The following is a 24,698-nucleotide window of genomic DNA, read 5'->3' as shown; positions in this document are numbered from 1 at the left end:
TCTGTTAGCAAGTACTAATGACTGCAGCTACTGGGGTTACTGGTGAAGACAATCATCGTTATTTTAAGCTTCTTCTTGCTGTTGAAGGATCGCAATTAATAAAATAGGAAACCTTGTTCCTCATTTTATGATTGACTGATACCATCTCAGAACTACTTGTACCTGCTGGAGGCTACATGATGTTATTTTTGCGCCGAAATTCGCTGGGATCTCGGTTGTTTCACGGGATTTAAATCCTGGCGATATAATTGCACACTGTCAGCATGCAGCGACAGCGTGTAATTGAAGGCACAACAAGTTCAATTCGATCGTACACAATATACAGTGTTACCGAAACCACGAAAATGTCGTAAAACTGTTATTACATTGCTAGAAAGGGGAGACTCTCAAATTCGTTTCTGACGTCATAAATCGCCCTATAATTAGTCATTCCGTTGTTAGCACGTATGCTGAAACCCGAAACTGCTTTCCGACCTCGGCGCGGAAATTCCGAACAAGAAATCAATGAGCCAGATCAGCGAAAGACCGGCGACGAAAAACTAATTGTTGGAATTTAAACAGAAGAACTTACGACAACAGAATCAGTCGCCGAAGTTTCGTAAATCTATTTTAAACTACGAGTCATCAGTGCGGATAGGATGTTTATTGAATTGGATATGGATTGGTGGAGCGTAAACGTCAAAACAGGGCTGATATCATCCACCAAAATTAACTACAAAACTTCCCTTATTCCACCGTGTCTAACTCAATCTTCACTTTCTGTTTGACTCCCTTGCGAAAAGAGCATTTCCAGACAAAACACTTGTGGTGTGTTGCCATGATTCCCTGGTGCGTACAACTATATCTGGTTCCACGTTTTGTCAACCCGTTATCGCGATAACAGTGATGAATTGTCGACGCGAGAAAAATCTGACCAATTTCAGGCAGTTATTGCCTTAACGCAATTACGCTAAAACGTGAATGGTCTGGCTGATTTAGCGGGCTGATCTGCAACGTATTTTAAAGACACTGAGTTTTGCTTAACGCTTGAAATTGATTACAGCCGAAACCAACAGCTGCACTTTTCTATTTCGTCATTTAAATCGATTTCACCCTCGGTTAGATATCCGCATGAAACCACATACATTTCACCGGCTTTCATTAACTCCATCTCTAAGCTGTATTTGAATTCTGTGGCTGGGAGTCTCCGTTTGCTAATCGGCGCATTTATCACGGTTCTGCTTCAAATGAGATTAAATTAGTGGAAAAGCGAAGCCCTGCGTTTAGCAGAGAAAAAGGCGGGTTCGTTCTCACATGAGGAACTGTTTAGACTCCAGACAGTACAACCGTTTTTGCCCTGACAGTGGCCTAAAGGCTAAATCGACATATGTTGAAGGCATATGTGTTGTAAATGTATACGGTTGTTTGCATTGGTAACAATTTGCGCTGTTTTGTTTTTACAAGGCAGAACACATTGACCCTCTTTTATATTGTTTCCCTGTACGCGCGGTTTTATAATAGCTACTACTGTATCGACCGCTAATCGATCAGAGCAATGTAATTGCCTTTCGTAAACCGCGTTATTGCCAAAGCAAGATCTGTTACGTTAACAAAACAAATATACTCAATAAATATAGGCTTATGCAAATCAAACTCTACTGCAAGAAGTAGATATAATCGGTAAATAGACAGTTGTCGGTGTATTTTATATGTTTACACTGTTGTATTATCACTCACAACATATGTATATACGGGTATGTAAATTATATGCTTTGATGGTGAAATCACCTTATTCTGAACTATTCGCCCTTCGGCAGCAATAAAATAACTTACTGCTTAATTAAAAACCAAACGACTTTAAACTCTAGGCGCATATGCAAATTAGTAAGATTTCTATTGAATGTAGGTTTACCGAAGGGTTTTACCCAAAAGCGCGGTAAAGTTTGGTAAAATAAAGTTTTGTGATTTAATGTAAACAAAACATTTTGTCAGATCTTTAAGATGGTTACTTTGCGCGAAAATTAAATGTTTTAAATTCTGCGACTTATTTATGCCGTTTGTCTGAAGTATGGATCAATCACTTGACGATTTTCAACTACCAAGACTGAAAAAGTTACGACGAGTCAAAAAGACGTCAGTTAGAAAAACTTCCAGTTCACAACCTACAAATTTATTGCACGATAACCGTCATGATAACTTAAAGACACTTAATATTGAAATAGAACCTCTGCAAGGGGGTAAAACATCCACGACTGCTGCGAATGATGATACACTGGATGAGGTCGAAGAAATTGAGAATTTCTTTGAAAATCAAAGTCATTCTTTCCCTAAACCAGATAACAGCATTTCTTCTACAAGTGCTAACAATCTAAAAGATGAAATCCAGAAAGATAAAAAACAGAAACGAAATTTTGATGAGGATGTAGAGGGATCAGTAATGGATGATGTCAGCATTCCTGTTCTTCAAAATCTTCCCGATCTCTGCTGCTCTCCCGGAGGCATCTGCAACATCTGTAACAAGAAAATCCCGAAATCAGAATGCCAGGATCATCACAGGCGATGTATGCGGGAACGTTTTGCTTCAGAATCCGATCGTAATTGTCCAACATGCGGAAAATACATTGTTTCTAAAGCAGAGTTCACTATCCATACCAAAGCATGTGAAGAGCTGAACATAAAAGCTTGCAGAGAAATCTTGAATGAACCAAAGGTCTGAACTTTCTTTAATCATTTGCATATTCCAATTCAATTTCAAGGTCGCAATTTCAAGGTTTTAAAAGAAACTGCTACATAAGCCAATAGGGCTATTCATATTAAATATTTCCCAATTCTCTCTATATATATGACGAATATTCCAAAAAAATATACACAAAAATAGATTTATAATATGTAAATCATTGGACTTTTTTTTTAAAGCCCAACCTGTGAAACTGTAGTTTACATTATGGCATATTCATATTTGCATTAGTTTACTTTGTTCTTAAATACAGGTGACCTCTTCTTACTTCAACATAAAGGAGGGAATAAAGAAAGACAGTAAAGAAGAGATGGTAGATTTTAACTGTCCAACTTGTGAAAAGGATTTAACCAATTTTAACACTTCATCCAGACAGCATCATATTAACAGGTACAATGTGCAGATTCATGTTGACTTATTTATTCCAACTGAATGTTTTTGTTTAACTGCTTTTTATGCTAAGGTTAAGTATCTATATGTATTATGCATATTAGAACCTGCATTAGAAGACAGTACAAATGAATGAATGTAACTTACTTTATCCTCATGTGGCCAGAAAACGACAGTCGTTATAACACGGATGTTCATACACCTCGTACCAGCTTACAAGTTACTGTGTATGTTACTTGGTGGGTGTTTATGGTTTGGTTGTGGACCAAATTAAACAACATTATTAAAATTGAAAAATTGAATAAAATATATACTGCTATGGTTATGTGAAGTTAATGAAAATGTAAAGTTTTAATCTTGTTACAGATGTTTAGATGGTCAGCTTTCTCATGGCAATGTTCTAACTAGAAAGTGCAGTCCATCGAAACGGCAGATAAAACAGGGTCATGAAAGTGGTAGCGCAAGTGAAGACAAGTCATCTTTTGTGTGTTCGAAGTGTGACAAGGTTTTAAAATCTTCTAGAGGGCTTAAGATACATCGGAAGGCATGTCTGAACAAAGATGGCAACGCAATGCAAGTAAGATGGTGGGCAAATGGCCAAGAAAAACTGCTTTTACTTGATTAGTATGTTTGCTGTATGTAATTTAAACTATGCAAACTTTCCTTAAAGTTTGTTGTTGTGCAACGAACATTAAAATACATGTTAACAGGAACCACATTTTATTACTAATTAAATATTTACCAAAATTCTTCAGACGAAAACCAAAGGGAAGCAAAGACGTGTATTGCGCAATCCTAAAAGTGAAGATGAAGAACAAATTCAGGTTAATTACCTCACAATCGCCATTGTGATAGAAACAAAGATCGTAGGATATTGCGTGTGCCTGCACCTGCAAGTTTGCGATCTTTCAATATTTTACAACTGCTACTACTGTGTGTATACGTTCAACGTGCTGCGTAACGAGTAATACGAAAGTTAAACCCTAACCAGTGCGTAATGTGCGAGTGTGCTAATTACCTTATTAGCTTACGTATGATGTAATAAGTAGTTGACATTTGTAACTATGAGTTTGCCTAACCTAGACAATCAAAACTTAGGCGCCTATGTCTATCTTACTTCATATAATTCATCTTAAACCTAGTTGTTTCCACAGATAGCAAAAGCATTGTCCAAATCACAGCTGAAAATGGAAAAATCGAAAAAGAAAACCAGTCGTACCAGGTAAAAATAACTCTATATAACCATACATAGTAACTTTAAACCCCAGCTAAGCACAGCTGTGTAATTTCTCGTCTTGAACTTTTAGAAAAAAAGAAGTCCCAGTTCCTGTGATGCTTGAGATGAGCGTTAATTCTCGTAAAGCTGCGGTTGATGCTCGAGTTGCTGAGTTGGTAATGAATGCAGTTTCGTCTTCAGGTGGGTATGGATAGGAAAACAGTAACCATAGGTTTAGTTTTAAAATCTGAAATAAAAATAACGAGTGTGCAAAGAATCAGTAACATTGGAAGTTTAAAAATCATGTCAATCTGGTGATACCATTTACATTGCCTATTTTGGTAATCCTGTAGTTAAGTTGTCACTAAACAAGAGAATTGTGTTTTTATAAGTGACTATTTTTTTGCAGATAAACAATCGGATGAAGAAAATGAATTTTCATCCACGCCAGTGTTGCCAGCTCCAAAATGGAATTCAAGGAAATCTCGATCTGGAAACACTGAAACATCGAGTGATGAAAGTGTGGTTCTGATACAGAACACATCAGATATGAACAACCAACACGCGTCTAATGAAGATAAGAACGTTACAGACAGTGATTTAGATGTTTTATCTAACAGGAAAACATATTCCGATGTTAAAGTAAGACTTTTTATCTCCAATTTTATCCCCTTTTTTATCTCCAATTTTATCCCCTTTTTTATCTCCAATTTTATTTTATATGCTTAATAGTTTTAAAAAGGATTTATAACACATACAGTTTGTTGTTTTTCATATAGGAACCGGATGAAACTGGTTCGAAACAGTATAAGTTCAAAAGCAAATTTGCCAAGACCAGCAAAAGCAAGTGGGGGCTTACTGGAGAAAATATTTTAAGGAATGAAAACTACACGGTTTCAGGTTTGCTTTCTCAGTTTGAAGTTCGGAAAACACTTCAGGTAGAAGTTGTTGATATCATTTCAGCAGAAGATGGTAGTCTTGAAAATGAAGTCACAAAGAGCCCAAAACAGGTTTTTGTTGGTATTATTATTGCTTTAACATTAGTTCACCAGTAGTAACATTATATTGTTTCCGATTCTTAGGAGAAACAGAATGATAAAGTTTTACAAGATATGTGCTTTACAATTAGCCCTGATGCTTCAAATAACAGTTTGGTAAGTTCACCAATTAACTATACTAACTAACGAATGATTAAGAACTACTTATAAACACTGATGTTTTCTTATTTCCTTCAGTGTTTCAATGACAGCACCCCACCACAACCACATAATGAAATCAATGAGAAGACCAATAATTCTCTAATGATGGATGAGCAGGTGAGTTAACATTTTACCAACACAATCTTTAACACTTTGTTAGGTAATAAGTAGCACCAGTTTTAACCTTATGTAATATTATACACATTTCAAATATTCTTTAGGTTCCAGCAGTTGAAGATACAACAAGTTTCAATGAGGAAAATGTTTCAAAAACCCCCCATCAAGTTCAGAACGACCAAAACACCTGTGTTAATGATCCAACTAGTTCAACTGAAGTTGGGTCCAATCCTCCTTTATATAAGCAGCTGCTGTGTCTCAGCACAGATATGGGCAAGTTGCTGAACAATGAAAAATACAGTGACATGACCCTGGTGTTTCCGGAAGGTTCCAGAGAAACCACCCTCCATGTTCACCGCTGTATGTTGCTGTGCAGAGCTCCTCAATTATTAAAGGTAGTGTTTTTTTGGGGATGGGAAATTGCCTTTTTCATAGTTTTATTTGTGCAAAAAGATCAATTTAGGAAAACACTGCGTTGACTCAGTTTTAAACCAGTAAAATTACCTTTAATTTTAGGTTAGTACAAATTGTTTTTAACGTTAAATATATTCAACAGAGTCTGGAGCGCCACTGTAATAAGATGGACATCTGTTATTTAAAGCTGAGCAACCTTGCAGACTTCTCACCTTTGCTTTACCACATTTACACTGGGTGTGGTGATATTGGTGACTACTTACAACAGCTGGATAAAGTTTTAAAGCAGTTAGCAGAAGAAGATCACACCTTGGGTGGCAGGAGCAATTCTCTTATGCATCAGAACAGTGAAACTGAAGTAAATTCGATTGAGCAGTTGTTTGATGCATCAGATTATGAAGTGGTTCAACCAACTTGCGATGAAAGTGTTGAAGAAATTGGACAAAGTAGTGAGATGGGAACAAAACAATGTAGCGTTCGTCTTCATAAGATATTAGATGTTGAAACTTGTTCAGAAACGGATAAGTCCGAGTCAGATTGTAGGAGTCAGTCTTCAGTTCTTCATTCAGATGATGATTTGTTTGAAACTACAACTCCAAAAATATCAATGAAGCGTCTCAACCATTATTCTCCATGCCCAACGTCTGGTGGAGTTTCCTCTGTTGATTATGTCGATGAAAGTGCATTTGTTTTTGAGGGGTGTGCTTTAAACAATTACTCAGCAGATTCCTTGGACCAGTATGACTCACCAAAAGACAAACGAGTAACTCAGCTGAAACGAAAATCGCTTCACATAACTCCAATTGTAGGAAATCGTTCAAAGTCCCGGAGAATGGCGGGGAGCACTCCGAAGAGTGTTGTTCAACATAAAGACAATGTTATGCAATCTCCAATGAACGTTAGCGACTTATCTGCAATATTTCCTCAAAATGAAACAGAGAGAAGCAATAAGCCTCAGTTTAAAACTCCCAAAAGAGAATCACTGTCAGAATCTGCTAATAGTGATTATGAAAGTGACCCACCTGCTGAAAAACTCCCATTTCAAAATTTAACTGAAGAAACTTCTAACACAAATTCCACACCTGGATGTGCAAAAGATTTCAGTGAAACTTTAGAATTAGATTCCGTCTTAATTCGTGCGCTAGAAGAGGCAGATAATGTCCAAGGTGGATCAAAACACAACGATAATTTTAAAACACCAAAAATGAAAACAAGAAGCAAGAAAACATCAGATATGGTTCCTATTACTCCGATGCCCAATTACAGTGACTTGGACACTCCAGAAATCATCAAAAAAGTTCGTTTTATAATATTTAATATTATTGAAACCATACAGTTGTGCGGTAAATGCTATTTAGAAAATAAAACCAATTTTCATTGAAGTCGTAAATTACCAACAATTTTCCAACATTTAATTTTTAGGGTCAGGATTTTGGACTGAAGAAAACATTGGGCAAGCGTAAGATAAAAACAAAGTTAAAGGAAGCATTTCTTTACAACCACCAAGTTGAAAGTTCTTCTGAAGACGAACAACCTGACATGAACGATAATGGTTTGGTTATTTAATAAAATCTCAAGAATATTTTCTTAATCTCATTCTTTAGATAAGCATGTCGCTGTCACGTCTACTTCACCATTGTTACTTCATAATTATGAAACGGAAACTGAAAGTGAGCTCACAATGGATGGAGCAGATGGTAGGTTGACGATAGTTACATTCTTTTATTTAATGTTTATCATTTTTGTACTTGTGTGGTCAAATAGCCTCCTTTTTTTAATAAACAAAAGCTTTTGTAGCTAAGGCGTCAGGTATTATACTGGTCTTCTGTATGTGCGTTAAAATCTGTTTTTAAATGTAAAGAAATAGTTCGATGCAAGAATTGCTTTGCAATTTTCTATTAGTTTTAGTTCGATGCAAGAATTGCTTTGCAATTTTCTATTAGAATATCATAACACAGCAGTTGCAGTGATAAGTCTATGAAATCAAATATAGATTCAAGTAAGAAGAATGCGGAGGAAATCATTAAAGCAACTGAAATATTGGAAAGACAATCAGATAAAGGTAAAGCTTTTTTTATTGATTGTAATTTCATTCTGAACTCTGTCAAATATTGAGATCTGTTCCTTTTTAACAGAGTTTTGTCGCCAAGTCACTGCGGCTCTTAACTCCTCACTAAGGAGGGGTGTTATGGCAACTGCCCTGAGAAATGCAGCAAAATCAAGTGCTGGTTTACCTCGTGGGTCAGAAGCAGACATGGTGAATTGGTTGAATCGTTTATCACCGGGCACCTCAAACTACAGCAGAGAACTCAACATTCTACTAAGGTATTATTTATTCAAAACATCTAAAGACATTCAGAGTGTGTCAAAGTAAAACCAATTTAAAGATAGCGTTACAATGTAGTAAAAAATATGGGTTTGCTCTTCATTTTTTCAAATAACATGGTCTTCTTCATCTTTTTAGAAGAGAAAAATAAAATAAATTATTATGTTTTTTAAATTTTGTCAAATAATATTCATTATTATTTTAACTCTTTCAGCCTTTCTGAAGAAAAGAAAGATGCCTTGGTGTCGGCTCTCACTAAATTCAGCATCACCAAAGCAGAACAGCTTGGTCCACACAAACAATATCTGTTTGAGGCGTTACCTCACATTTACAGAGTTATGTTGAAGTTAAATCCCAAGCTTAAACCAGCTTAAAAATAATCTGCTCAAATTTATTTTACCTTTCTTTCTTCTGACTCCTAAGCTTTTTATATTTTCTTTTGCATATTTCTTGATAAGATTTTCTTCACTGTTCTTTTTTCATTGGGTGATTCAGTTCCAATAAACTGTTTGCTCATTCATAAAATGGTGATTTTTATCAGTGTCCAGTTTGTAATGGCCCACTCAGTGTAATAGTTACAATGCCTGTCTCTTGCCTGGAGGAATTTGTGTTCAAGGTATAACGGTGATACCAATTATCAAGGTATAACGGTGATACCAGTTCAAGGTATAACGGTGATACCAAATACATGTGTCCATCAGAAGACAACAATCGTTTCAACTTAGTAATTCCTTATAGATGGTAGTCATTGTACAAGTTGTCAGCAATATAAAAAAATAAGAAAAATTGTTAATTTGTATGCAGGCATATAAACCGAATGCACGCGTTCTAACGTCTGTTTATGCTCCAACGCGTAGGGATAAACAAGTTTCATTCATATAAAAATGCAGTTAAACAGTGTTTAGAATATTTTTCAATTGTTTGTATTTTACAGAAGTAAACAACGTTGTTCTAGAAATCTCATCAAGTGATTCAAATGATGGCAGGTGTGTATAATAATTACTAGTATAAAGTGTCGGGTAAAAACTATGGTATATGTATGGGGTAATGGGCTAAACTAGGGTGAAATCCCAAGTTGGTTAGTGTGTCACGTGGTTCGACTTACTTAACTAAGTTCAGCAAAATTAAACAAAATATCAAAACATGAAATAAGAGCATTGATTATTTTCCCCACTCTAGTTTTTTTTAATAAAGGCATGGAAAATGTGTGTAATGCTAAATAAATAAAAAAAAAAACAGTTTAAGTATCTGTTGTATAATTTCTTACCATGCAGTTTACGAACTACTGCAATAAAATTACGAGCTACCTTTCAGTGACATTGAAGAACTGCACCGGACTCTTTTTGTTCCTGCTGCCAGTCAGCATTATGACATCACAAGCACATCAGGTGATGACGTAGCATCAACGGAGGCACCGAAGATCAAAAAGAAAGTTAAACTACACAATGTAGAAGAACTAGGAAAACGACTCCTGCAAATGATAACATCAGATGAGGCTCTGTACTCTGATATTTTACAATACAAACCAATTTACCTCTCACAATTTAAACGGAAGTTAGAAACGGAGAATTTTCGGTGCACAAGTAATGAACTGCTGGACTTTTTGGACAAACAGGTTTATAAATACTTTTAGTAGTACCTTGAATCCTTACTTTATGTTAACTTATTTATCAAACTATGTAGGTGTATCTAAACATGTTCACTTATTTATCCTTGCACACATATCTAGCAAAAGCCCCATATCACGCATCTGTATGCTACACCAGGACTTCCCAATCATTTTTGCTCAAACCCCTTTTAATCTTCTAAAAATGTCAACCACCCTTCACATATAAATATATGCAGTAGTTTGAGTAAAACTTGTATACTCTTGGCAACCCCTTACGTCCGTTACAAACCCCAAGTTTGGGAAGCCCTGTGTTACAATATGTACCCAACCAACACAGTGTTTACTGTGATGAGCGATTGGTGCTTGCCATAAAACACAAAAACAGTTAACCAGGTGGCACAAGCAGACCTCTTTGCTATAAATTGGGTAACAAAATAAAAAGACATGAATGGGAGAGCCCAGCCTCTGGTTACCAAACTTTTTTTCCAAACACATTTTCAAACTTTTAGGGTACATCTCTGGAAAATATTTAATAGATATAGTACTGTGGGGTAAAATGGCATACCATTAGCAACTAAATCCAATACTTCCTTAATCCTGATGCAGTTTTGAACATTTAACCATGCTCTTTAAACATTTACAAAGGTTCGATTGTTTAATTCTATATATATATTTAAATGGGACAAAAAAGAGAAAGAAAACATATTCTTTCTGATCCCACCCTACTATATCACATATTTATTAACAAACTGCTTCAGTTAGCTGTTTTTAATTGATATTTAATTTTCCTAAACAGGGAATTACATTTTCAACTGCTGATGAGCGAAAAGAAAAACAAACTAGACGAAAAACAAAAAGAAAAACAAAAATCTAAGAACATGACACACATTGTCTCTTTGATATTCCAGTATTATTAAAGTTTTTTTTCTAAGTTTTATACTTTATTATGTCTAAGCTATTCAACGAAATAAACATTTTTTGCACTTCACATTCTTTTGTAGTCGCGAGAAACGACGCAGTGGCAGTCGCTAGGTACCCTGCCTCTAACGTATAGGTAACGGGTTCAAGACTCGTAGTTGCTACTCATGTTGGCAGCGCACGTAATGGCAATTACTCCAACCTAGTGGCTCCTTATTGCTTGTCCAAAAAGGGCAGTCATATACAAAAAATAAAAATTACTTACAAATTTACATAATTATGTGGTTACTTGTAAGCGGGCAGAAGTGTTTCATCAGAACACCCGTGGTGTAACGAATATCGCTGTCGTGCCACGCGATGATTAAACAGGTTACATGCAATCAATTATATAGTCACGTGGGAGAAGATAGGACACATTTTTACCCTATTTTCTCGCGTCGTTCAGTGATGGTAAACAAAAAAAAATGTTTAAAAAGTTATAAAACCGTATCCTCGCGACTTCTTAGAGATCGTTGAGAATTTTTTAAAACACGACCGGGATATTTAGATATTGTGTGCTAAAGGTGTACCGTCTTCCCCCATCCAAGTATAAAAAACGATGTCCGTTATGAGCATTATATGTTCGTCGCGGCCTTTCTTTTTATGCCATTTGAACATGTTAGGTCTCTTACAGTATTATATGTCAACTACGGACATTTCATGTTCGCCACAAGACATTTTCGTCACGGACATTCTATAAGTCACGGACATTTTCTGTTCGTCGCGTTAAGTTTCTAATGGGCAAGTAGCAATAAACTAGGTTAATAAAACAAACAGCTGTTCTTAATACGCAACTTAGCCGTACAAGACGTTAAGAACTTTATCAAACACAAAAATAAAGGCGAGGTTAACATTTATTGTTATTTAGCTCGTTTATTCATCGAAAAGGAATTAAATGTTCATTCTAAATTGCCGAAAGCGGTTCTGTAGATTCAATACGAAATATAGTGTAATATACTTGTATGTACATAGAGAGAATCAATTGTTATACGCGCCTTCAAGCGGCCAAACAAGCGAGCACTGGTAGGAGCATACACGCCAGATTTTCTGTGACAATTGCGACATACTAACTGCATAAGTATTGACGCACATAATCAAACTGCGGTAATTTGAAATTATTAACAAAAAAAACAATTGCACCGCTGACGTCATACGACTTATTACAAAGAACTGTGTACGTGACGTCATTGTATGGAATGTGAACTACAGGTCCGAATGTAAGTAAAAGCTGTCAATTTGGAGAAAAAAAGTTTCACTTCAATATTGGAAAAGTCATCGAACGGTCGGGGCAGGTTGTCATGCTTTATGCAGATTCCCGCTTTTCCTCTTCGATTGCTACAAAATAGGAAATGTTTATTAGAAACCGAATAGTCGATTTTATTGGTGGGTAAAGAACGGCATACGGAATCACAGGTGTGGTGTGCTGGCCGTAAGATTTTACTGGGTGTGTTCTAAACTAAGTATTCCTAACCATGAACGTAAGACGCAATTATGCAACCCACATATAGTGATTATAAAAGCAAGATTACTAGGTGTAACAAGAACTCATTGCAAATTATATGAAGTCCGGCATACTAAGCAGCCAATTAATTTTAAAGCATGGCGCCGCTTATATTTCACTTTCTATTCGATGCCATATTGCAGTGCTTCTCAACCCCTGGGCTGCGCCTAATAGTTGGTCATCATGGTTTGACTGGATCGCTGCACTTATGCGAAAGCTTCGCCTAATGAAACGTTTTATAGTAGGGTAGGGGAACATGGGACACTTTTACCACTTAACATTCAAATACTCTGACCGTATTTTAAACAGTTAACAGCGGTCTATATGGGAGTTGTGAGCATACGGTTTTATAATTCTTTGAATATTCTTTGTTTACGATCGAATGGGACGAGATAATGGATTAAAAAGGTGTCTCATCATTAAGTTTTAGTCAGGGCGACTAAAAAGCTAATTCATGCGGCGACTAATTTAGTTGGTAGACAATAATATCACCCCGGGTGAGATATAAAAGACTATATTAAACAAAAGATGATTAATTCCAGGTAACTTACTCTCCTTAGTGGGCAGTGTGTTCTTCTCCTGTGTCTCGATCTTGTTTAGCGAGTCACGCTTGAATAATCCAATATCACGAATCGTCTTCTCTTGAGCGACATCTAGCGTAGGGTAAAATTATGTCAAACTACTTTTTTTGTCTGATTGATCGTAAATTAAAACTACGAAAGAGTAATAAACTATAAAGCTTTCGGTGCTAAAGAAGGTTAAATAAACACCATTCAAACATGACTGTTAGTAAATAAATACAAATTTTATGCTTAAAATCCAGCACCACGTTTACATAGTCTGATTGCGAAAGAAACCAGATTAAGCAAATATTTTGCTTACAGTACAAGAAACGGTTAGCATTGCTTGACCAGGTGGGTATTCTAGTTGCATTTGATCAATTGTAAATTTCAAAAGAATATGTAGGGTGCATGAAAGGTTAAAATCATTTTGTTTTTACCACACTTGCTTGAGGAACATTATATGTTGACGTGATGTTACAACATATGCTACGTGTGACATATAGTAGGATGGGGAAAGATGGGACCCTTAAGCACATATTATCGAAATACCCTGATTGTGTTTTAAACAGTTAATAACGATCTATGGGAGTCGTGAGGATACGAAATTTCTTTGTTTACTATCAAATGGGACGAGTAAATAGAATAAAAAGGTGTCCCAATTTCCCACACCCTACTATATAGTACCGTGGTGTAAGATAGAATACAGTTATCAGCTAACTTAGCACAAATATATAAGATTTTTCGAATTATGTGTTTAATGTTTCAATATGCTTTTAAATAACAACGCTCTTTTGATTTGTGAGGATATGGTTGTGTAATTCTATATACTCTCTGTTTACTACAACAAACTTGTACCATTTTACCCCAAACCACTACACGGTAAAATGTTTTATATTTAATTTGTAGTTTACCTTCTTTAGAAGGAAGAACCTGAGCTTCCTTTGTTTCAACGTGTTTGAGCTTTTCGTGTGGAAAGTTAGCAGCGTCGGACGGAGCCCTTTCAATAGCAATATCTGCATACAGGAACGTAAAATTAAGAAATGTTGCAGATTTTATAAATTGCATCAAAGTAACAGCGATGTTTATAACACAAATGTTGTGAACATCAGTCAGCACTTATCAAAAACTACTTCGGTAAGGAATATGGTACCGAAAATAAGATTAATTAAAACAATAAAGAAAGGAAATTAGAGAACAAAAACAACAGTTCCTTCAAATGGTCTTTATACGAACAAAAAGCGAGTGCTGCATTCACCTGCTCCAGAAGGCAATGGATTTTTCTCCTGTGTCTCCACATGCTTGAGACTCTCTTTGTTCACCGATGCAACCTGCCCTGGCAGTTTCTCCCGAAGGTAATCTGGACATCAATCATATTAAACACTTGATCGTTCGCGGTGGGTTTAAACCAAGAAAAATGTAACGTTATCATTTATCAAAGCTATAGTCCGAATTAGGATTTGTTTGTGTACCATATACTGTCGTTATGTTCAGACGTTTAGACATCGCTGCTCAGCGACGTACCAGTCGTACTGTGTGTAACACATAGATTACGAACCTATTGAACTGGACTTGACTTCGCACTACAGTCTACATGTTTAAACATAAAACTACAGAATAGGATAATGAGGTACTTGAACTAAAATCCTTAACATTACATCATTTATTTTGAATAATATGTTTTCGTACAGCAGAGATAGAATTTTCTCCACGTTGCAAATTTTTATGTTTCAACAAGCTAAACGCGCACACGTATGGTTTATTTTAATGGAAATACCACTGTGTGTTAAAAACATTGGACTCCCATGTATTTTTGGAACGTGTTTAACAGAACAGCATTCCAGTGGTTGGAAGGCATTTCAAAATTCCATCCATGTTTTCGGCGCACCGTAAACTATTGTAGAATTTACAGCTCCACTTTTTTACACATTTTTAATGAGTGAGACTACTGTGCATATTTACTCGATTGCGAGTGCATTAAGTAGGATTTGCGTAAGAGCTTAAATAGTAAGCTCAGAAAAAATGACGTAAAAATAGAGCTTAAGAGCGCTGTACAATCAACAGATGTTGGCCTAGCATAAACTGTTTACCATGATCGATTCCAGCTATGAACGTTTATCTAGCCTTACATGGTGGCACATTATAACATACAGAGCGAGCGAATGTTGAAGCCAATTCGCCCCAAGCGTTCAATAGTTTTATTTTGCGGGCAGCGCGGTCAGCAGAAACGAGCGCTTTGTTAAGCTATTTATAAAAAGCTACCAATATGGCTTAAGAATATACAATACCAGTATGTATTCAAGTTTAACCACTTGCTCCGCTAAGAATTAAACTTCGTACTACAATTGTTATGGGCGCATGGTTTATAGCGTGAAAGGATACGCATCACTGGACCGTATCTCGTTAAATCTGCAATTACATACCATCCTTTAACGTATTCTTCTCAGCTGGCTCGACATGCTTCATCTGGCTATGGTCGTAACTTGCCGCTTCAGCACGAGACTTCTCGTCCATTAATTCTGCAAAATAGAAGGTTATATATGGAGTTTAAGTATTACCAAAATCCTTAATTACAGTGTTTGCTGAAAGCGATAATCGCATTACATTGACCAAACGCAGTTACTACTCTTTTTCGCAGTAAACTGGCAATCGCAAAACATAACAATCACGGAACCAGACTCTTTCGTGCTCACAAGCAAACAAAGGCATTATACGTGATAGTTAAAACACCATGACGTCTGGTATTTAACCCAAATATGCTAAACTGTTTTCGATGCGTTCACAGTAGTTATTAAAATTTCAATAAACGTTTTAACTGCTTTCTTCCGTTGCTTTTCGGTGCACAAGTTACAAAAACAAATGTCACAAGTTTTTTTTTATCAGAGGCAAAATATCTGTGATAGCAACAATTAATACAAAACTAAAATAACAGGCTTACGTTCTTTAGTCGGAAGAGCTTGCTTTTCTTGAGTTTGGGTCCCTTTGAGCTTGTTCTTGTCGAACTCAGTAACTTCAGTCATCTTAGGTTTGTCTGCCATTTCTGGTGTTGTTGATTGCTGTGAATGACGTAATATTCAATATTGTTCACTTGTTAAGGAGAAAGGCCGTTCCAACTAAGTTGTGTTGACACCACGACGTCATTAACTTAAACAAACACACACCTCTTGCTGTGGAGTTTCTTCCGTTTGCTCTTCTGGCACTTTCTGTTCTTCTTGTTCTGCTGGTTTATCCTCCTCTTGCTTTGGTTCTTCGGTTTTTTCTTCTACCTTTTGTTGATCCTGTGCTGGTTCTTCCTTTGCGTTTTCGCCTGATGCTGGGTCAGTTTCAGAATCCGACTTTTTTTTGCCTTTGCCACCTAAAAGTTAAATCAGTTCAAATGGAATACACTTACGACTTAAACAAGACTAAATGGCTTTATCTTAACCGGTTGCTTTTAAGCAGATACTTGAAAAGGGACAATGAACAAGACTGAACAAAGAACCGGCCATTCAGCAGTCTTTTTTTGCGTAAACGTGAGACTTAACTGCTGACTTTACAGGAAAACTACACTTGACTGACAAAAAGACTCCCGATTTATGCTGACTTGAAAGCTGCGACAAATGAATTAATCAGATATATATATTCACGGTTTTGGTTCAGTTAAATGAACTTTGCTACAGAAATTAGAAGTCAGTTTCCGGAGCACTTATTCACTTTGCTGCACAATCAGCACAACGAATAAAATGATAAAGTCCGCTCGCTGACCAAATGACATTTTAAACCTCCGCGTTCAAAGAACACGGCGTATAACTATGGTATGCTAATCAATAAAGGAGAACTTTGTTCGTTTATATACGGATAGCGTGGTGATGTCATCATATCCTTCCTGCTAATGAATAGCTAAATAGGTTTGGAATATATTAGTGAAACAGTGAGTGATTATACGGTGATGTTACATGAACTGTACTGCAAAACCGCACAGCGATTGTGCGCGGTTGTTACCCGACTAATACATCTAAACAAAAGGCTCCACTTATTATTATTAAATGGTTAGAACTAAACAATATCTCAAATACACGGTTTGTATTAAAGGTAACCAACCGTGGAAATCTATTTTTGAAAGTTGATTCAGATGCAGCGTTATCACTGTGTGCGTTGTCCGCGGTCAAACATCTTATTAAAACAAGGGCGTGCCCGCATATATATGAGCGGCACAACTTAAACTTTGTATTATCGGTTTTGCCATTTACCTGCCTCCACTCACAAAGTGGGTTCCTGGGTTAAACATTTACTAGAGTTGTTAAACGTCGGGCGGGAATAGCAGTGAGAAATTAATGCCAGATATAGTACCGAGTATGAGGGATATAGAAGGGCGAAAAGCCGCAAAATTTGTTTCGCAAATAACCAAACATTAATAAAAATTCTAACCGGTTCCCGATGTGCTTTTAATTGGATGCAATGAATTCATCATATTACTAATTGATTATTCGTTTAATCAACATATTGCTGTATAGTGACAGTGACTCTGAGAAAGTCGAAAAATAAAACCCTTGAAGTTTAAGGGCCGAAAACGAACTTATCCATTCAAGTATACGATGACGTAATATGTTAGTTTTGCGACACACATTCCCAATTTATAGCAAAGGCCCTAACATATCAATTGCCGCCTATACACGAAACGTTATCTCGTTATCGGAATGTTTGCTCACTGTGTGTGGTAAATATTATTAACTTCACTTTCTTAATCGCAAGTAGCAGATCCAACTCAACGTTATACTGGTGACTGGTTTAGCTGTTGCATTTATGCGACCTTTTACTAAATGGAAAGTCCGCTTGTGGTTTATAACCAAAAGTACATGATCTTTATAACAAAGAACAAACAACTAATTCTTCGTCTCAGCAGTTTACATAGTCATGGGATACCATGACGTAATCAGATTAACAATTACTTTCATTCCTTGCTGTGAAAGCTTATGTTTATGGTAAAGAACCCAGCTGAACTGTGTTATTAAGTCCGTGTTGAAATCTTTATTGCAACCTACTTATGCGCATAAGCTTAGCTGCGCATGTATTTCATTACTGGGAGTTTAGAAACCTAATGACGCATTCATGTAAAGAGAAAAATGATGTTCGGTGTTTTGCTTTAACTTCTTATACAAATCTACTGCCACCTATTACTTAATATTTGCGCCTGTTATCTTATCCATTTTATATATAGATAACAATGAAAGTTTGGTGACAGTGTAGCGATTATACACAAATAACACGTATTTAACACAATCACAAAATTAAACCGGTTTAAGATATCCCCCTTTTCAAGAAGGGAAAAGGAAATATAGTGTGACGTATGTACACATTTGTTGAGGCGTCAAGTACGGCTGAAATAACTAGAAGTTTAGTCGTAAAACTAAATTAGGCAAATCGCTTACAACGAACAAGACCAACGATAAGCAAACCTTCGTAGACTTATAAATTTAAAACTGCACATTCTTTTAGAATATCTGGCAACTTTTGCAAGCGAAAATGTTCATAACTTTTTCCATTTGTGTAAAATTGCGATCTCCTTTCTGCAAGCTGACCAGAAGTGCCTATGGCAGCGAACAGGACAAGCGATGCTCGATATACTCGCATTCCGATGACGCTATACGGGAGAGAAGGCGACTTCTTTCCTCGACCGCTTTGCGCATGCGCACACTCCGACGTTTTGCTATGCTTGTCGGGTTTGATAATGCGTTATACGGTTACAGTATGCGTGCCTCGGAATTGTTAAAAATAGATTCGGTTAAGAATAAATTCAGAAACACAGTTTAAACAAATCTGCGACTCGAATAAATTGTTTCGTTACGCCTTCACTCTGATATGCGAAAATCGCACGGTCCGCACATAAAAACAAAACCGCCAGAACTGGCGAAGTATTCGAATACATCGAATTTATTAGGAGTGACTTAAATCCTTGTTCGGCGTTTTCTCCGAACCTGCTTATCAAATACATTAACCAGCATCAATGAAGCGTAACCACATAGCGATTGTAGCATCACAGAAAGCTTTATTGCCACATATGGCGAAGCGCGTTTGAGGCACATTCTAACTGTCGGCGCAGACTCGCCTAGTTTGGGCAAATACGAGATCTGTCTCGCGTTACGTTACTTTCGTATATACGTCACGGCCACCGAACCGCGTTCCAGCTCCATAGCATGTCACAAAAATAGAACATTGCTCCTATGAACTAAAAATACGGAAATTCATTATCACCGAAATACAATGAACAGACTTTTGACCGCTTCCGTTTTAAAACGAAACTCAATGATCGAAGAGATCTAAGGTCGTTAATGTTCAGGCTTCAACGAACGCTGCACGCATATTTGCAAACAGTTAAAATTAACTGGTTTAATATGCTTCAGTTCAACGAAAAGCATTGCACAATCAATCATGCGGATTTTATTTTGAAAGTCCGACAAGTGCGCAATCAAACCCACATTACAGTTTTATTGCAACATTTAACAAATAAAACACTATGAAACGAAAGTGGTAATAAAGAAAACTGGTTTAATGGCAATAATTAAATACAACTTTTACTTTTAAGTCAACTTAATAAAAACATATTTTGCATGAACAGGTTTATTTCAATTTGTTCTGTTTACAACTTTCTTTTTGAGTGTGCGCGCGGGGGAATCGAATTTACTTCTTTTTTATGTGGGTGTTGGCCGAAGGGCCAGCAAAAACGTACAAAATTGAACGTGCTCATTTAAAACAAAGTTTTTGTCCGCAAATCTGCTTGATTTTTGTTTTAAATTCGTTTTTTTAAATTACTTTGCTCGCAATATACTTCGTTGCGTATGTTAAATCAGTTGAACGATTTTGGAATACCAAGAAAATACAAGTCGCTATCGCCACCTACCGGAACCAAATTTCCTTATTAATCAAAATTAACTTATTCCGATTTTAATTTCAACGTCGTCAGTTTTGAATTTTTATAAGACCTATGCTGAGGGTAGATAGACACAGTAAATTGTACGGTAACCTATTTTATATTACAGAAGTTATATCTTGATAGATGTGTACGCCGTCACGTACTTGTCTGTTCTTTCCGTCGCTTACCGAGTTATTTTTACTTTCCTGTCGGGCCATTGACGCCTGAAGTAAAGTAAAAGAGACAAGACCATACAAAAATCGTATAAACTGCCTGGCAGCAATATTGCGTAAATTTAGCAGATTATTAAACGTTACAAGGTCCTATGAGTCTTTTTATAAGGATATGTAGCGCAACCATAACCAAGCCAATACATTATTGAGTAGGTCATGACGCAACACATGTGCGTCTGTCGAGTTGTTCTGAAGTGATGCTTAAATCAATATCGTCTGTAAACGTAAACGCCACTTGTTAGGTTTGTTGCTATTAAGCAACAACGTGAAGCAGATCTATATGTCTGAAAAGTCTACAGTTAAAGCTTGTACGTGAGCAGCCCGTGCAAGCAACCAGTTAGAACTATTTATAGATCACATTTCAAATACAAATGCCTTAACGAAAAAGTAGTTTGTTTATCACGGTTGTCATAGTTGCTTAATTAACGGCGTCGTAAACTAACACAAATTTCTCAATTTTGCAATATAATTAAATTTATAGTAGGCTGGAGGAAGACGGAACACCTTTTCATTTCTTTTCTCGTCCCATTTAGTAGTAAACAAAGAACATTCAAAGAATTTTAAAACCGCATCCTTACGACTCTGATAGGCCGTTCTTAATTGTTTAACGATCCGGATTTTCGGATATTTTGTGCTAAAGATGCTCCATCTTACCTCATAGTACTATATATAGTAGGGTGGGGGAAGATGGGACACGTTTAGCACATAATATCTAAATATCCGGATCGTGTTTTAAACAATTAACAACGGTCTATGGAAGTCGTGAGGATACGGTTGTGTAATTCTTTGAATGTTTCGTGTTTACTACCAAATGGGACGAGAAAATAGAACGAATAGGTGTCCCATCTTCCCCCACCCTACTATACAACTGTCACATACAAGCCATTGGATCACTAACTCGAATATTATTTGTTTTATAGTTAACAACATACATTTACCAAATGTGATCATGTATCATTACGCACAACAATAATATACATTAGATCATCAAATTTGCATTTTGTTTTCCTTCCGGCGGCTGCCAGTAACACAGGAACGCAAACGGTATTATAATTGTTGTAATCATTTTCAAATATTTGAGCAATTTCAACAATGCAACTTATAAATTACACCTCGTACTTTCAGAGAAGGTAAACAGCATTACATGTTTCGCCCACACTTGTATGTTAATCGCCCTTTCAAGGGGCATAATTACAGAAGCAGATAGCTCTCAAAAAAAACACACTGTCAAAACGGTCCCTTTTGCAAACCGAAATTAAAATGGATTTCAATACATTATAAAACAAAGTTTAAATTGAACGACACAAAAAATATATTAACCTAATTTAAAGGATAAAGTAATTTCGTGTATGGTACATATTAAGTTAGTTACTGCATTCGTTTGTTTTCATTTATAAGATAGCACCCAACAAAATATATCTGATGAAATACATTAACGACCAATTACTCTTAATTTATCGGGTAATCACAACAGTAAGCTATAACTTGAATTACCTTCATTCTTTCCCTTGTTTTTGGAGAACAGGCTTCCCATGTTTGAAAGTTGTTGATTTCAGTGCAATACAAACGGAAACACTTTGTTGATTTTCTTAATTAAAACACAACTTAACGCGAAAAACTGCAAGGAAACAACTACACTTTGGTGAATATGTTATAAGAATGATGGCTTTCGATATAATAACATGTCAAGTAATAGAATACTCGTGCCTTTTCAAAATATGCATCCATTAGGCCTATGTGTACGCTCTATAAAACTGTCTGCTGCAAAAGATTAAAGATCAGCCAAGGCCACTGCATCAAAATGACGTAACCGTGTCCCTTACGTCATTTTAAATTAATTCACCGCATGCATTTAATGTTTAGGTTAAGCGACATCGACTTGAGCGTCTCTGCAGCGAATGCATGTGGTCATGAAATCGTGGTGTTACCAACGTCTTTACTGGAAACTACGTCTAAAAAGCTAAAGTGCAAATGACTGTGAGGTGCAATGCAAACAACAAGCTTTACACAAAAAGTATAATTAGACAAGTTAAATAACACAAACACAGTGGTCTATCTCTATACTTTTGACTAACTGCAATCTCAGCTGAAACATATCTGTCCAGCAACTCCTAAATCTCTGTAGTATAAAACCCAAACAACAAACAACGCAAAGCGACCAATAACAGCTGTACAAGCTATGCCTTACACTGGAGTGATTACGAATACCCAAACATAGTAAGCCAAGGATCGGTGTGGTGTAGGCGGTAAACGGTCGAGAGCGGCAACATGAGCAAATAATTTCCGTTTTGATGTCAGCGCAATTCACACGGGGGAACGGAGTTCAACGTCACGTGTCAAGAGGCCATTCTGCAAAACACTGCAACGGCTTAACTGCGAAGCCAACCGATCAGTTTTCATTCAACGCTACTGAAGCGAGTTATTTTGCATTGCAAGTGAAGCGGTTTTATATAGGATTGTTTTATTTGAAAAGAATATAATAATGTTACTTTAACTGTATGTATAGCACTGTGGGGTAATTTGGGATAGCGTTAGCGCCCAAATCCAATTTTTCCTAATTGTGTTTTGGAACATTAATATAGTTTTTTTGAGTCGCAAGGAAGCGGCTATGTGATTCTTTGAAAGATCTTTGTTTACTACCAAATAAAACGAAAACAGAAGATGAAAACATGTCTCATTCTACCCCTCCATACTATATTGGTTACATAAACTGAATAAATCGTGTTGTCGTGCTTTTTATTCGGGTTTTGCAAAGTGGGGAATTTTCAGTTTAAAATGGTAAGCGCATGTATAAACGGTAAACAGTCATGATAATCTAACTCGGTCTGAGACAACGCCTGTAATTAAAAAATATATTCAAACGTTTTCGGACGTCAACATTCGCTGAAGAGGACATATTACTTCTGCAAAATATTAAAATAAACTGGCCCCTTGCCTAAATTAGAAAAATAGCATTTGAAAATTGAAACTTTATAGCACGAATTTATTGATTAAGGTTTTGTATTATATATCAGTCGCCTTATACAATGACTTAAGACTATGCTGAGATCGATTCACTGCATATTTAATTTTAAAGAGTCTATCCCGACCCCATAGACTACAGCGCGTCGAGTCACGTAATCAGAAAAACTTGAAATCAGCACCACATACTCACGTGGCTATAACAATCAACTTTGTTTATTCTAGCTTTGAATCACTTAGATCTTTGTAACGTTAGATTCTTTTAAGCACTAAATAACTTCGGTAAAAAGAAACCTAAGAAAAGTGCGGGAAACCTTCTTTTAATGCTTGGAAACTGTAACATGCGTAAAATATCATGAACTGCAACTTAAGACGCCTTGCTGGAGATATGTCTTAAGTGAAACACGTGACGTCAAAGGGCGTTTCTCGATTCGCATTAAAATTCCGACAAAGTATTTACTCGCAAGCATATGTAATAGAACATCCTTTGCCATGCAAACTAGGCTAACTTAAAGAGACTCTGTTTCTTACACATGTGTTTCTGATCTGTGATAATCCAAAACGATGTACCCGCCTAGTTCGTCAAGATTTACTTAGTTCATAAGCGATATGACTTTGGATGTGTTGTTTGCTAACTATATCATCGCTCCTGGCTGAAACCACCAGTCAGCCAACTCCATAAACAGCTTGTGTGGCAAAACTAATACTCTAAACCCCTCGCGCGGTATAATATAACCAACGTCTTAGCCACTGTGCACTGTCGTAACACCAACTGCTCTAAAGTGCAGGCGACAGAAAAGCAAGCCTAATCAGCGCCTTTAGAAAGCAAGCGCGTGTGCGCTCGACTGTGACCACTATAGGCGAAGCAAGAGAACAAACCAACGAAGCAAATCAAGAAGGTTTCAACTTCGGCGCCACGTTTGTCTTCGGGCTAAATTCCTCGCCTTACGCCGCTTTATGCCACTTCTGCAAAAGAAGTAACAAGACCGAAATCATTGAAGCGTGCATCGAAAACTTCTCGCACTGACTAAAAAGATCAACTGGCGTCGATTTTATACACCATTTCTTCACTGAACTTTCATGCAACCCTAACTCTTCCGTTTGTTTATGAAGAATTATATGAGCACGCGCTTTCGCGAGCGACAGCTTGTACATTAAACACTGATCCACGACAAGTTTCGCGTCAGACACGCGCTGTACACGACCGATCCTATTACCGCGTTACAATACTCCTGCGGATATAAAATGAAGTTTAGTGTGGTCACCGTAGGCAATTGGTTGATGGCCACAGCCAATTCGATGCTCCGAGACTGCTCATACTAGTCAACAACAATAACTGGTCCCAGGTGACGTAATAACCACCCTGGATCAATCGCTACCTGTTTGATGTACGAAGCGCCCCAGTAGACACAAACCTAGCGTAACAAATTTTACCTATGTAATATTGCAGCTTAATAGTCTACGTGTGGATTTACAATCCCTAGACGGTCTGACGTCTAATTGACAAGACCCTATTCAGTATAAACGTTAAGTTTGCTATAGAACTTATGGGATATACCCGTTTAAACAGCTGGGAAAAATTCAAAGTAATAAATACTCTGCAATATTTT

The 24,698-nt window shown here is 36.7% G+C and overlaps 2 protein-coding genes across 4 annotated transcripts; one reads left to right on the top strand and one right to left on the bottom strand.

Annotated features, from left to right (window-relative positions):
• Nucleotides 1–1,884: 1,884 nt before the first annotated feature.
• Nucleotides 1,885–10,973, top strand: LOC149740146 (uncharacterized). Of its 3 annotated transcripts, none has more exons than XM_089872386.1 (17): nucleotides 1,885–2,689; nucleotides 2,970–3,106; nucleotides 3,473–3,683; nucleotides 3,862–3,930; nucleotides 4,288–4,328; nucleotides 4,414–4,523; nucleotides 4,732–4,964; nucleotides 5,102–5,332; nucleotides 5,405–5,476; nucleotides 5,558–5,638; nucleotides 5,743–6,033; nucleotides 6,195–7,349; nucleotides 7,475–7,604; nucleotides 7,657–7,749; nucleotides 9,313–9,364; nucleotides 9,693–9,993; nucleotides 10,784–10,973. In XM_089872386.1, the coding sequence occupies exons 1-17, from the start codon at nucleotides 2,048–2,050 to the stop codon at nucleotides 10,859–10,861; spliced, it is 3,927 nt and encodes a 1,308-aa protein (XP_089728512.1). In that variant the 5' UTR covers nucleotides 1,885–2,047; the 3' UTR covers nucleotides 10,862–10,973. The 3 variants fall into 3 exon arrangements, with proteins under 3 accessions (XP_089728512.1, XP_089728509.1, XP_089728510.1); XM_089872383.1 differs by having other exon boundaries at nucleotides 4,261–4,328; XM_089872384.1 differs by lacking the exons at nucleotides 9,313–9,364; nucleotides 9,693–9,993; nucleotides 10,784–10,973 and adding exons at nucleotides 8,046–8,114; nucleotides 8,188–8,377; nucleotides 8,593–8,903 and having other exon boundaries at nucleotides 1,891–2,689; nucleotides 4,261–4,328.
• An 807-nt stretch (nucleotides 10,974–11,780) lies between these two features.
• On the bottom strand, nucleotides 11,781–21,759 carry LOC149740145 (uncharacterized). The gene is made up of 8 exons (XM_089872394.1): nucleotides 21,622–21,759; nucleotides 16,167–16,360; nucleotides 15,944–16,061; nucleotides 15,429–15,524; nucleotides 14,264–14,365; nucleotides 13,920–14,021; nucleotides 12,997–13,098; nucleotides 11,781–12,279 (listed from the first exon to the last, which is right to left on the bottom strand). The coding sequence occupies exons 1-8, from the start codon at nucleotides 21,659–21,661 to the stop codon at nucleotides 12,248–12,250; spliced, it is 786 nt and encodes a 261-aa protein (XP_089728520.1). The 5' UTR covers nucleotides 21,662–21,759; the 3' UTR covers nucleotides 11,781–12,247.
• Nucleotides 21,760–24,698: the final 2,939 nt, after the last annotated feature.

This window comes from Ciona robusta, chromosome 2 (genome assembly GCF_009617815.1).
Source record: "Ciona robusta chromosome 2, ASM961781v2".
Classification (NCBI taxonomy): Eukaryota; Metazoa; Chordata; class Ascidiacea; order Phlebobranchia; family Cionidae; genus Ciona; species Ciona robusta.
The sequence above is the reverse complement of the archived record's forward strand: the minus strand, read 5'-3'. Positions and strand labels throughout refer to the sequence as shown.